This window comes from Myotis myotis, unplaced genomic scaffold, assembly GCF_014108235.1.
Source record: "Myotis myotis isolate mMyoMyo1 unplaced genomic scaffold, mMyoMyo1.p scaffold_m19_p_4, whole genome shotgun sequence".
Classification (NCBI taxonomy): Eukaryota; Metazoa; Chordata; class Mammalia; order Chiroptera; family Vespertilionidae; genus Myotis; species Myotis myotis.
This window is the reverse complement of record NW_023416346.1, coordinates 8,184,428-8,197,586: the sequence shown is the minus strand read 5'-3', so window position 1 is coordinate 8,197,586 and position 13,159 is coordinate 8,184,428. Positions and strand designations below refer to the sequence as shown.

General features: G+C 55.9%; 2 protein-coding genes across 2 annotated transcripts; both read left to right on the top strand.

The window, feature by feature from the left end:
- Positions 1-2,212: 2,212 nt before the first annotated feature.
- Positions 2,213-3,819, top strand: LOC118654293 (erythroid transcription factor-like). The gene is made up of 3 exons (XM_036305620.1): positions 2,213-2,341; positions 2,857-2,982; positions 3,451-3,819. Exons 1-3 carry the CDS (start codon positions 2,213-2,215, stop codon positions 3,817-3,819), a joined length of 624 nt encoding a protein of 207 aa, XP_036161513.1.
- Positions 3,820-7,515: 3,696 nt separating this feature from the next.
- On the top strand, positions 7,516-9,567 carry LOC118654292 (erythroid transcription factor-like). The gene is made up of 4 exons (XM_036305619.1): positions 7,516-7,807; positions 7,911-8,089; positions 8,605-8,730; positions 9,199-9,567. The coding sequence occupies exons 1-4, from the start codon at positions 7,516-7,518 to the stop codon at positions 9,565-9,567; spliced, it is 966 nt and encodes a 321-aa protein (XP_036161512.1).
- The last annotated feature ends 3,592 nt before the right edge of the window (positions 9,568-13,159 follow it).

The following is a 13,159-nucleotide window of genomic DNA, read 5'->3' as shown; positions in this document are numbered from 1 at the left end:
TTGTGCACAAAAAAAACTAAAATCATGAATGACACTGGAATGACTGAGATCAAGGAAATGCTGCAGTAAATAATTACAATTACAGCCTGGCCGACATGGCTCAGTTGGTTGAACGTCATCCCATGAACCAAGTCGCATGCCTGGGTTGCAGACTCGATCCCAGTAGGGGACATGCAAGAGGTAGCCAATCTATGATTCTCTCTCCCTCTCTGAAATAGATAAAAATATATATTATATAAAGAAAAGAAACCCCATATGTAAATCTTTGGGAACCCCGATTGAGTTCAGGAGCCTTGCTTACATTGTTGACAATGACCTCTGACCTCACTCTGCACAACAATCCCTACCTCACGCCCCACACAACAGAGTCCACAGGAACCTCTGATCCAACTCTCAACATGAACCACAGTCTTGAACTTACATGGAAAACCTTTCCTGAACCTGTGGTGGGGCACCTGTCCTGACCCCCTGCTTTACGTCCAGACCTCATCCTATATAGGCACCGACAGCCTCACCTGGCACAGGACCTCCTGCCCAGACACTGTGCAGGGCTTGCTGATCTAACCCTGTGCTGGCTCCATGGCTCTGACCCTCTACAGGAAGCCTTGCCTATAACAGTGCTGGATTCTGCAGAAACCTTTCCCTGACTTCCAACAGAAATCCGTAACTTGACCCGTTTCGGGAATCTCTGACCCGATCGTTCCTAGGAACCCCTAAACTTGCCCTCTGGAAACACTCCCCTGACCCTGTATAGGAAGCCCTGATGGGACTCCCTCTGACAGCCTTGGTCTGGAAGCCTTGCCCTCCCCTTGTACAGGAGCCACTGTCCTGACTGTGGCTAGTGGCTACCACATGAAACAGCGTAGCTCTGGGGAGTCTACAGAATCCTGTAGCAGGCACTGCTATAGGCTTTTCAACCCTGCTCCCCTTTCTTCCTGACTCACTCACTTTCCCAGCCTCCCTTGCAATGACAGGTGGACATGTGACAGTTCTGATCAATCGAGTGAGCAGAGTGACATACGCAACTTCCAGGCCTGGCCCATAGGAACCTCTCATGGGCCCTCTTATGAGCACTGGCTGGTGTTCTCAGTGGTGAGAGCATGGGCTTGTGCACTGAAGGGTCTCGGGTTTGATTCCCAGACAAGGGCATGCACCTGGGTTTAGGTTCGATCCCCTGCCCCAGTTGGAGCATATGCAGGCAGCTGCTGCACTGGCTTTTCTGGCAGGGTTCCATGTTGCTGGGGTATCCATGGAGACCCTTAGCTAGGGTAGAATCTCACAAAGAAGCCATCTTAGAAATGGCCAGAAGCCTTCACGAGGCTATGTGGATCACGTTCCCTGTGTATGTGCAGACCTGGGAACGTACATCCCCAGACTGCCTCATTGGGAATGAATACGGTAAGTAGGTGGGGGTGACCCTAGTTGAGTGGCCCATGGGGCTCCACAAAGTTATGCTAAAAGCCCATTGGGAAAAGGCTGCTGGTGCCTGCAGCTGCCAGAGTGACCAGTGGGGCTCAGACCCAGGAGTCCCCCAATGGCCAGCAGCTGCTCTGGCAACCTATGGGCAGGTGGGAAGGTTGGCCACCATGTGGGGCTGGTGGGAATCACTGCATCTTGAAAGCAGGATGGTTTCAGACCTTCTGTTCCCTTCTTTCTTCCTTCCCATACCCACCCACACCCCAAACAGTCTTCCAGGTTAATGCATGCCTCTGCCGTCTGGAGGGGACCCCAGGAGGCTCACCATACACCAGCTGGGCCTATGGCAGCACGGGGCTCTACCCTCCCGCAACTGTGAGCCCCACCTGGGAGACCACCCCTCCCCAGGCCTCAGAAGATTCCTATGCAAGAGGCACCTTCCTAGAGAACATCAGGACACAGCGACGGAGTCCGGACCTGTTGGCGCTGGGGCCTGCGGTGCCTTCCTCCATCCCTGTCCCCAGCAGTGCCTACGGGCCCCCCGACTTTCCTAGGAGCTTCTTTCCTCCAACCAGAAGCCCCCCCAATCCAGCGGTCTTTTCCTCCCCCAACCTCCAAGGAGCCCTGCCCCCGTCCACCTGTGGTGAGGCTCCCCCAAAGGGACAGGGAGGTTGAGGAGGGGGATGGGGTCCAAGGCAAAGTTGGGCTGAGCCTGGTCCCTCTTGCCCCCCTGTCCACCACACCAGAGGCCTGGGATTGTGCGCCATGCAGGGTGGTTCTGAGACGGTGTGACAGCATGTGTACCAGGCACAGCGAAAGTCCGGCAGAGCGAAAGTCCGGCAGAGCGAAAGCCGCTCCACAGTGCCACCTGTGCAATGCCGGTGGTCAGACGATGACTAGGCAGAACAAGCCCCAAAGGCGCCCGGTAAGAGCCCAGGCCGGCCTCCCCTCATCCAGGTACTCTGTTCTCTCTCCGGGCAGGGATCTCTGCCCTCACACTCTATGAGAACCCACATCCCCCCTCCCTGCCCCATCCACTCAGGGACCCAGCTCTGTACAGGAGTGTCTACCCTCAGCCCACCCTCGGGCTGCAAGCAGGCATGCCGTCCACTCCCTGCACAGCAGCTTTCATCCTTGGCTACACACTGGGATCACCGTGGGGCCCTCCCGAGATGGGTTGATTTACTTGGTCTGGGGCGCTGCCTGGGCATCAGGATTGTTTTCGGCTCCCCAAGGGAGTCCAATGTCCGCCAACGCTGAGAACCACTGATGAAGCACCCCACGCCATTTGGAAAGCCCCGGGACAGGAGGCCATGTCCTCGCCCCTCAGAGCACCCTCAGTCTACGCCTTGTCCAGGAAGCCCTGCCTGCACCCTGACCCTCATCTCCTGGGTCCTCCACCCACCAGTGCACTGACCCTCATTTTCTTGCTGCCCCCAGAAGGTCAGCAAGCGTGCAGGTGCCCAGTGCACCAACTGCCAGACAACCATCACGGCAGTGTGGCGGCTGAATGCCAATAGAGACCCCGTGTGCAATGCCTGCGGCCTTTATTACAAGCGACACCAGGTGTGCCCTGCCTCTTGGAGCCTCCCCCCTGCACCCCCATCCCACTAACCTGGCCTTCCTTCTCCTTTTCCTTTCCTGTATTCTTCCTATCTCCCCTTCTCTCTTCTCCCTGTTATTCTCCTCCCTCCTCCTTCCCTATCACCCTTCTCTTCTCTACACCTTCATCTCCTCCCTGCCTGTCTTTTCCCTCCTGCTCCCTTCTCTCTCCTCCATTTCTCATTTCCTTCCCCCTCCCCTCCAGCCATCAGCTAGTCCTATGGCTGGAGGCTCCCTCAGCCTTTCCATTGCTTAGGGCCTCACAAGCTCATGATTCCTTAGGGCATTATCTGTGCCACAGCTGGGGCCTGCTCCCCTAGTCCTTGACCCAGTTCCCGACTCTTAAGGAGTGGGGTGGAAAGGGTGTCCCTGCTGGAGACACAGAGGCAAAAGTCTGAGGTTGGGGAACACTCATGGCCTCTCTTTCATCAGGTGAACCGACCACGGACCGTGCAGAAGGGTGGTATAAAGTCTAGAAAACCCAGGCCATCACAGAAAGAAAAGAAGCCAGTGTCGAGTCTCGGAGGCACAGGACCAGCTGATGCACCGGCTGGTGGCTTCATGGTGGTGGCTGGGAGCAGCGATGGTGGGAATTGTGGGGAAGTGGCCTCAGGCTTGAGATTGGGCCCACCTGGTACTGCCCATCTCTACCAAGGCCTGGGCCCCGAGGTGCTGTCCGGGACTGTCAGCCACCTCATGCCTTTCCCCGGGCCCCTGTTGGGTTCACCCACAGGCTCCTTCCCCACAGGCCCCATGCCTCCCACCACCACCAGCACTGTGGAGGCGCCACTCAGCCCATGAGGACACAGAGCATGACTCAGAGCAGGGGTAGGGTCCCTCTCCGCGTGGAGCCAGAAGTTTCTACAACCCAACCTCTGGGCCCCCCACAGCTCTGGTCTGGACCATCAACGATTTGTAAAATAAATCATCAGAGTCCTGAAGTTGGAGGTGTGAGTCTGAGTGGGACTGAATAAAGAGCCGTGGTAGGTGGGGTGTGCAACGGTGCCTGTGGCTCTCTGGTGATGGCGTGAGGCCGTGTGAGACAGCACGTGTCACCCTTCATGATAGTGGGTTATGATGTGCAAGTATAAGAGTGTACTCGTATGTGAGACCACGTGTGACAGCAACCAGGGTGTATGATACGGCGTGTACCTGCACACGTCATGGGCAGAGACAGTGTGTGGTGGCTGACTGCTCTGTGAGGTGGTGACCATGGGGGTGAGGTTCTGAGAGATGGTGTGCACGACACCAGACAACTGTGAGAAACGGGGCACCAGTGACTGTATGAGAGGACGTGGGGGTATGTGTGTAACGGGGTGTGCTGAGGCAACATGTGAGGCTGTGCTCATGTGATTGTGCACCATGCAGGGTGGTTCTGAGACGGTGTGACAGCATGTGTACCAGGCACAGCATTTGCTCAATAAACATTTCTGGGATGCTCACCAAGGGCTGTGTAGGACGGATGTGGAGACCTAGCAGTGTGACCTGAGGTACTGCATGTCAGGAGGTCTTTGTGGGTCTGGCAAGGGCAGCACTTGTGTGCAAGCATGTGTATGTGAGCGTATTGCACATCCTGTGCCCTGTCACAGTGCTTCCGAGTGGCTGACAGCGTGAGCAGCTCTGTACACTTGTTTGTGGAGGTATCAATATATACAATTTCAGTCTGTAAGTTAGGGACCCACCTCCAGGGGACAGAAGACATGTTCAGGACAGGAACGGGAGGCCAAGATTGGGGCTGGAAAGACAGCCAGCAAGAAGGGCAGAAGGCCAGTCTGGGACCGTGGGGTTGTCCATGGGCCCTCCTGTCACTCATCTCTTATCTCTCTCAGCCCAGCTCGGCCTGCAGCCCTGTGGGAAATGGTAGAGAAGGAGGGGGGAGATTAGGAGGACAAAATAATCTCCAGGGGGGGATATTTAGACCCCATAGGTGGTGAGCTCCCCACAGTGCCAACTCCCTCCCCATTGCACCCACTCACCTGGGATGTGTTCTTCCACGGAACAAACCCTCACGCTGGAGCATGCACGGAGTCAGGTGACATCCTAACCCAGACAGGTTAAGCGTCTCTCCCAAGGCCACACAGCTGGTGGCACAGGGCTGAGCCAGGCTGCATGGCGTAGCCTCCACACTGCCCAGAGGCTCCTAACCACAAGCAGCCCCGTTTCCTGAGTGCTCACTGTGGTCAACAACAGCGGAAGGCTCAGGTGCTTTCCTTCATGAACACCTGAAAAAATACTCTAGTCCGGCTGGTGTGGCTCAGTGGCTGAGTATCAACAGAACAGCATCCCTTCAGCTCGTCAGCACACTGGCCGACTGAAGAACCACAGTAGTCCCTGCTCATGACAGGGATTGTCCAGAACTTCCCTGGCCGCTCCACAGAACCCCAGCCTCCTCATCCTGTGGGAGCCCCTGTCCTCGTCTTGAACAGAAACCTCTTTCAGAACCTGTGCTGGACAGGCCCCTGGACCCGCCGTGTTCAGGAGCCCCGGATCCCCAACTCCTATCAAAACGGCAGCCCTAGCCTGGTTCAGGAGCCTCTCTGATACTGGAGCTCTAAGGGAACCCTTTCTCTAATCAACAGGAAACCCATCCTGACCCTGAGCAGGATCACCGGTCCTCACCTTCTACAGGAGGCACCCTGTCCTGCCACCACAGCACAGGAACCTCCGCCTTCCCTGGTGGCAGGACAGAGCCTGCCCCACCCACCCTTATAGAAATGCCTGGCCTGACCCTCTTCATGGCACTCCATCTCTATAGGAATCCTGCCTGGACCTTGGACGGGACAGCTCTGTCCTCACACTGCACTGCAGCCCTGCTGTCCAGGTAGCATTTTAGAACCACTTTGCTCATCTTAAAATCTAGTTCTGAAACCACCTTCCTGACGCTGTCTGCAGAAATTCTCTCTCATCATTGATATTTCTATCTCTCCCCCTTTCCCTTCCTCTCTGAAATCAATAAAAATATATTTTAAAGAAAGAAACCCCCATCTGTAAACTCTTTGGGAACCCTGATTGAGTTCAGGAGCCTTGCTTACATCGTTGACAATGACCCCTGACGTCACTCTGCACAACAATCCCTACCTCACACCCTACCCCACAGAGTCCACAGGAACCTGTGATCCAACTCTCAATGTGAACTTCAATCTTGAACTTACATGGAAAACCTTTCCTGAATCTGTGGGCGGCACCTGTCCTGACCCCCTGCTTTACGTCCAGACCTCATCCTATATAGGCACCGACAGCCTCACCTGGCACAGGACCTCCTGCCCAGACACTGTGCAGGGCTTGCTGATCTAACCCTGTGCTGGCTCCATGGCTCTGACCCTCTACAGGAAGCCTTGCCTATAACAGTGCTGGATTCTGCAGAAACCTTTCCCTGACTTCCAACAGAAATCCGTAACTTGACCCGTTTCAGGAATCTCTGACCCGATCTTTCACAGGAACCCCTAAACTTGCCCTCTGGAAACACTCCCCTGACCCTGTATAGGAAGCCCTGATGGGACTCCCTCTGACAGCCTTGGTCTGGAAGCCTTGCCCTCCCCTTGTACAGGAGCCACTGTCCTGACTGTGGCTAGTGGCTACCACATGAAACAGCGTAGCTCTGGGGAGTCTACAGAATCCTGTAGCAGGCACTGCTATAGGCTTTTCAACCCTGCTCCCCTTTCTTCCTGACTCACTCACTTTCCCAGCCTCCCTTGCAATGACAGGTGGACATGTGACAGTTCTGATCAATCGAGTGAGCAGAGTGACATACGCAACTTCCAGGCCTGGCCCATAGGAACCTCTCATGGGCCCTCTTATGAGCACTGGCTGGTGTTCTCAGTGGTGAGAGCATGGGCTTGTGCACTGAAGGGTCTCGGGTTTGATTCCCAGACAAGGGCATGCACCTGGGTTTAGGTTCGATCCCCAGCCCCAGTTGGAGCATATGCAGGCAGCTGCTGCACTGGCTTTTCTGGCAGGGTTCCATGTTGCTGGGGTATCCATGGAGACCCTTAGCTAGGGTAGAATCTCACAAAGAAGCCATCTTAGAAATGGCCAGAAGCCTTCACGAGGCTATGTGGATCACGTTCCCTGTGTATGTGCAGACCTGGGAACGTACATCCCCAGACTGCCTCATTGGGAATGAATACGGTAAGTAGGTGGGGGTGACCCTAGTTGAGTGGCCCATGAGGCTCCACAAAGTTATGCTAAAAGCCCATTGGGAAAAGGCTGCTGGTGTCTGCAGCTGCCAGAGTGACCAGTGGGGCTCAGACCCAGGAGTCCCCCAATGGCCAGCAGCTGCTCTGGCAACCTATGGGGAGGTGGGAAGGTTGGCCACCATGTGGGGCTGGTGGGAATCACTGCATCTTGAAAGCAGGATGGTTTCAGACCTTCTGTTCCCTTCTTTCTTCCTTCCCATACCCACCCACACCCCAAACAGTCTTCCAGGTTAATGCATGCCTCTGCCGTCTGGAGGGGACCCCAGGAGGCTCACCATACACCAGCTGGGCCTATGGCAGCATGGGGCTCTACCCTCCCGCAACTGTGAGCCCCACCTGGGAGTACACCCCTCCCCAGGCCTCAGAAGATTCCTATGCAAGAGGCACCTTCCTAGAGAACATCAGGACACAGCGACGGAGTCCGGACCTGTTGGCGCTGGGGCCTGCGGTGCCTTCCTCCATCCCTGTCCCCAGCAGTGCCTACGGGCCCCCCGACTTTCCTAGGAGCTTCTTTCCTCCAACCAGAAGCCCCCCCAATCCAGCGGTCTTTTCCTCCCCCAACCTCCAAGGAGCCCTGCCCCCGTCCACCTGTGGTGAGGCTCCCCCAAAGGGACAGGGAGGTTGAGGAGGGGGATGGGGTCCAAGGCAAAGTTGGGCTGAGCCTGGTCCCTCTTGCCCCCCTGTCCACCACACCAGAGGCCTGGGATTGTGCGCCATGCAGGGTGGTTCTGAGACGGTGTGACAGCATGTGTACCAGGCACAGCGAAAGTCCGGCAGAGCGAAAGTCCGGCAGAGCGAAAGCCGCTCCACAGTGCCACCTGTGCAATGCCGGTGGTCAGACGATGACTAGGCAGAACAAGCCCCAAAGGCGCCCGGTAAGAGCCCAGGCCGGCCTCCCCTCATCCAGGTACTCTGTTCTCTCTCCGGGCAGGGATCTCTGCCCTCACACTCTATGAGAACCCACATCCCCCCTCCCTGCCCCATCCACTCAGGGACCCAGCTCTGTACAGGAGTGTCTACCCTCAGCCCACCCTCGGGCTGCAAGCAGGCATGCCGTCCACTCCCTGCACAGCAGCTTTCATCCTTGGCTACACACTGGGATCACCGTGGGGCCCTCCCGAGATGGGTTGATTTACTTGGTCTGGGGCGCTGCCTGGGCATCAGGATTGTTTTCGGCTCCCCAAGGGAGTCCAATGTCCGCCAACGCTGAGAACCACTGATGAAGCACCCCACGCCATTTGGAAAGCCCCGGGACAGGAGGCCATGTCCTCGCCCCTCAGAGCACCCTCAGTCTACGCCTTGTCCAGGAAGCCCTGCCTGCACCCCGACCCTCACCTCCTGGGTCCTACACCCACCAGTGCACTGACCCTCATTTTCTTGCTGCCCCCAGAAGGTCAGCAAGCGTGCAGGTGCCCAGTGCACCAACTGCCAGACAACCATCACGGCAGTGTGGCGGCTGAATGCCAATAGAGACCCCGTGTGCAATGCCTGCGGCCTTTATTACAAGCGACACCAGGTGTGCCCTGCCTCTTGGAGCCTCCCCCCTGCACCCCCATCCCACTAACCTGGCCTTCCTTCTCCTTTTCCTTTCCTGTATTCTTCCTATCTCCCCTTCTCTCTTCTCCCTGTTATTCTCCTCCCTCCTCCTTCCCTATCACCCTTCTCTTCTCTACACCTTCATCTCCTCCCTGCCTGTCTTTTCCCTCCTGCTCCCTTCTCTCTCCTCCATTTCTCATTTCCTTCCCCCTCCCCTCCAGCCATCAGCTAGTCCTATGGCTGGAGGCTCCCTCAGCCTTTCCATTGCTTAGGGCCTCACAAGCTCATGATTCCTTAGGGCATTATCTGTGCCACAGCTGGGGCCTGCTCCCCTAGTCCTTGACCCAGTTCCCGACTCTTAAGGAGTGGGGTGGAAAGGGTGTCCCTGCTGGAGACACAGAGGCAAAAGTCTGAGGTTGGGGAACACTCATGGCCTCTCTTTCATCAGGTGAACCGACCACGGACCGTGCAGAAGGGTGGTATAAAGTCTAGAAAACCCAGGCCATCACAGAAAGAAAAGAAGCCAGTGTCGAGTCTCGGAGGCACAGGACCAGCTGATGCACCGGCTGGTGGCTTCATGGTGGTGGCTGGGAGCAGCGATGGTGGGAATTGTGGGGAAGTGGCCTCAGGCTTGAGATTGGGCCCACCTGGTACTGCCCATCTCTACCAAGGCCTGGGCCCCGAGGTGCTGTCCGGGACTGTCAGCCACCTCATGCCTTTCCCCGGGCCCCTGTTGGGTTCACCCACAGGCTCCTTCCCCACAGGCCCCATGCCTCCCACCACCACCAGCACTGTGGAGGCGCCACTCAGCCCATGAGGACACAGAGCATGACTCAGAGCAGGGGTAGGGTCCCTCTCCGCGTGGAGCCAGAAGTTTCTACAACCCAACCTCTGGGCCCCCCACAGCTCTGGTCTGGACCATCAACGATTTGTAAAATAAATCATCAGAGTCCTGAAGTTGGAGGTGTGAGTCTGAGTGGGACTGAATAAAGAGCCGTGGTAGGTGGGGTGTGCAACGGTGCCTGTGGCTCTCTGGTGATGGCGTGAGGCCGTGTGAGACAGCACGTGTCACCCTTCATGATAGTGGGTTATGATGTGCAAGTATAAGAGTGTACTCGTATGTGAGACCACGTGTGACAGCAACCAGGGTGTATGATACGGCGTGTACCTGCACACGTCATGGGCAGAGACAGTGTGTGGTGGCTGACTGCTCTGTGAGGTGGTGACCATGGGGGTGAGGTTCTGAGAGATGGTGTGCACGACACCAGACAACTGTGAGAAACGGGGCACCAGTGACTGTATGAGAGGACGTGGGGGTATGTGTGTAACGGGGTGTGCTGAGGCAACATGTGAGGCTGTGCTCATGTGATTGTGCACCATGCAGGGTGGTTCTGAGACGGTGTGACAGCATGTGTACCAGGCACAGCATTTGCTCAATAAACATTTCTGGGATGCTCACCAAGGGCTGTGTAGGACGGATGTGGAGACCTAGCAGTGTGACCTGAGGTACTGCATGTCAGGAGGTCTTTGTGGGTCTGGCAAGGGCAGCACTTGTGTGCAAGCATGTGTATGTGAGCGTATCGCACATCCTGTGCCCTGTCACAGTGCTTCCGAGTGGCTGACAGCGTGAGCAGCTCTGTACACTTGTTTGTGGAGGTATCAATATATACAATTTCAGTCTGTAAGTTAGGGACCCACCTCCAGGGGACAGAAGACATGTTCAGGACAGGAACGGGAGGCCAAGATTGGGGCTGGAAAGACAGCCAGCAAGAAGGGCAGAAGGCCAGTCTGGGACCGTGGGGTTGTCCATGGGCCCTCCTGTCACTCATCTCTTATCTCTCTCAGCCCAGCTCGGCCTGCAGCCCTGTGGGAAATGGTAGAGAAGGAGGGGGGAGATTAGGAGGACAAAATAATCTCCAGGGGGGGATATTTAGACCCCATAGGTGGTGAGCTCCCCACAGTGCCAACTCCCTCCCCATTGCACCCACTCACCTGGGATGTGTTCTTCCACGGAACAAACCCTCACGCTGGAGCATGCACGGAGTCAGGTGACATCCTAACCCAGACAGGTTAAGCGTCTCTCCCAAGGCCACACAGCTGGTGGCACAGGGCTGAGCCAGGCTGCATGGCGTAGCCTCCACACTGCCCAGAGGCTCCTAACCACAAGCAGCCCCGTTTCCTGAGTGCTCACTGTGGTCAACAACAGCGGAAGGCTCAGGTGCTTTCCTTCATGAACACCTGAAAAAATACTCTAGTCCGGCTGGTGTGGCTCAGTGGCTGAGTATCAACAGAACAGCATCCCTTCAGCTCGTCAGCACACTGGCCCACTGAAGAACCACAGTAGTCCCTGCTCATGACAGGGATTGTCCAGAACTTCCCTGGCCGCTCCACAGAACCCCAGCCTCCTCATCCTGTGGGAGCCCCTGTCCTCGTCTTGAACAGAAACCTCTTTCAGAACCTGTGCTGGACAGGCCCCTGGACCCGCCGTGTTCAGGAGCCCCGGATCCCCAACTCCTATCAAAACGGCAGCCCTAGCCTGGTTCAGGAGCCTCTCTGATACTGGAGCTCTAAGGGAACCCTTTCTCTAATCAACAGGAAACCCATCCTGACCCTGAGCAGGATCACCGGTCCTCACCTTCTACAGGAGGCACCCTGTCCTGCCACCACAGCACAGGAACCTCCGCCTTCCCTGGTGGCAGGACAGAGCCTGCCCCACCCACCCTTATAGAAATGCCTGGCCTGACCCTCTTCATGGCACTCCATCTCTATAGGAATCCTGCCTGGACCTTGGACGGGACAGCTCTGTCCTCACACTGCACTGCAGCCCTGCTGTCCAGGTAGCATTTTAGAACCACTTTGCTCATCTTAAAATCTAGTTCTGAAACCACCTTCCTGACGCTGTCTGCAGAAATTCTCTCTCATCATTGATATTTCTATCTCTCCCCCTTTCCCTTCCTCTCTGAAATCAATAAAAATATATTTTAAAGAAAGAAACCCCCATCTGTAAACTCTTTGGGAACCCTGATTGAGTTCAGGAGCCTTGCTTACATCGTTGACAATGACCCCTGACGTCACTCTGCACAACAATCCCTACCTCACACCCTACCCCACAGAGTCCACAGGAACCTGTGATCCAACTCTCAATGTGAACTTCAATCTTGAACTTACATGGAAAACCTTTCCTGAATCTGTGGGCGGCACCTGTCCTGACCCCCTGCTTTACGTCCAGACCTCATCCTATATAGGCACCGACAGCCTCACCTGGCACAGGACCTCCTGCCCAGACACTGTGCAGGGCTTGCTGATCTAACCCTGTGCTGGCTCCATGGCTCTGACCCTCTACAGGAAGCCTTGCCTATAACAGTGCTGGATTCTGCAGAAACCTTTCCCTGACTTCCAACAGAAATCCATAACTTGACCCGTTTCAGGAATCTCTGACCCGATCTTTCATAGGAACCCCTAAACTTGCCCTCTGGAAACACCCTCCTGACCCTGTATAGGAAGCCCTGATGGGACTCCCTCTGACAGCCTTGGTCTGGAAGCCTTGCCCTCACCTTGTACAGGAGCCACTGTCCTGACTGTGGCTAGTGGCTACCACATGAAACAGCGTAGCTCTGGGGAGTCTACAGAATCCTGTAGCAGGCACTGCTATAGGCTTTTCAACCCTGCTCCCCTTTCTTCCTGACTCACTCACTTTCCCAGCCTCCCTTGCAATGACAGGTGGACATGTGACAGTTCTGATCAATCGAGTGAGCAGAGTGACATACGCAACTTCCAGGCCTGGCCCATAGGAACCTCTCATGGGCCCTCTTATGAGGCACTGGCTGGTGTTCTCAGTGGTGAGAGCATGGGCTTGTGCACTGAAGGGTCTCGGGTTTGATTCCCAGACAAGGGCATGCACCTGGGTTTAGGTTCGATCCCCTGCCCCAGTTGGAGCATATGCAGGCAGCTGCTGCACTGGCTTTTCTGGCAGGGTTCCATGTTGCTGGGGTATCCATGGAGACCCTTAGCTAGGGTAGAATCTCACAAAGAAGCCATCTTAGAAATGGCCCAAAGCCTTCACGAGGCTATGTGGATCACGTTCCCTTTGTATGTGCAGACCTGGGAACGTACATCCCCAGACTGCCTCATTGGGAATGAATACGGTAAGTAGGTGGGGGTGACCCTAGTTTGAGTGGCCCATGGGGCGTCCACAAAGTTATGCTAAAAAGCCCATTGGGAAAAGGCTGCTGGTGCCTGCAGCTGCCAGAGTGACCTGTGGGGCTCAGACCCAGGAGTCCCCCAATGGCCAGCAGCTGCTCTGGCAACCTATGGGCAGGTGGGAAGGTTGGCCACCATGTGGGGCTGGTGGGAATCACTGCATCTTGAAAGCAGATGGTTTCAGACCTTCTGTTCCCTTCTTTCTCCTC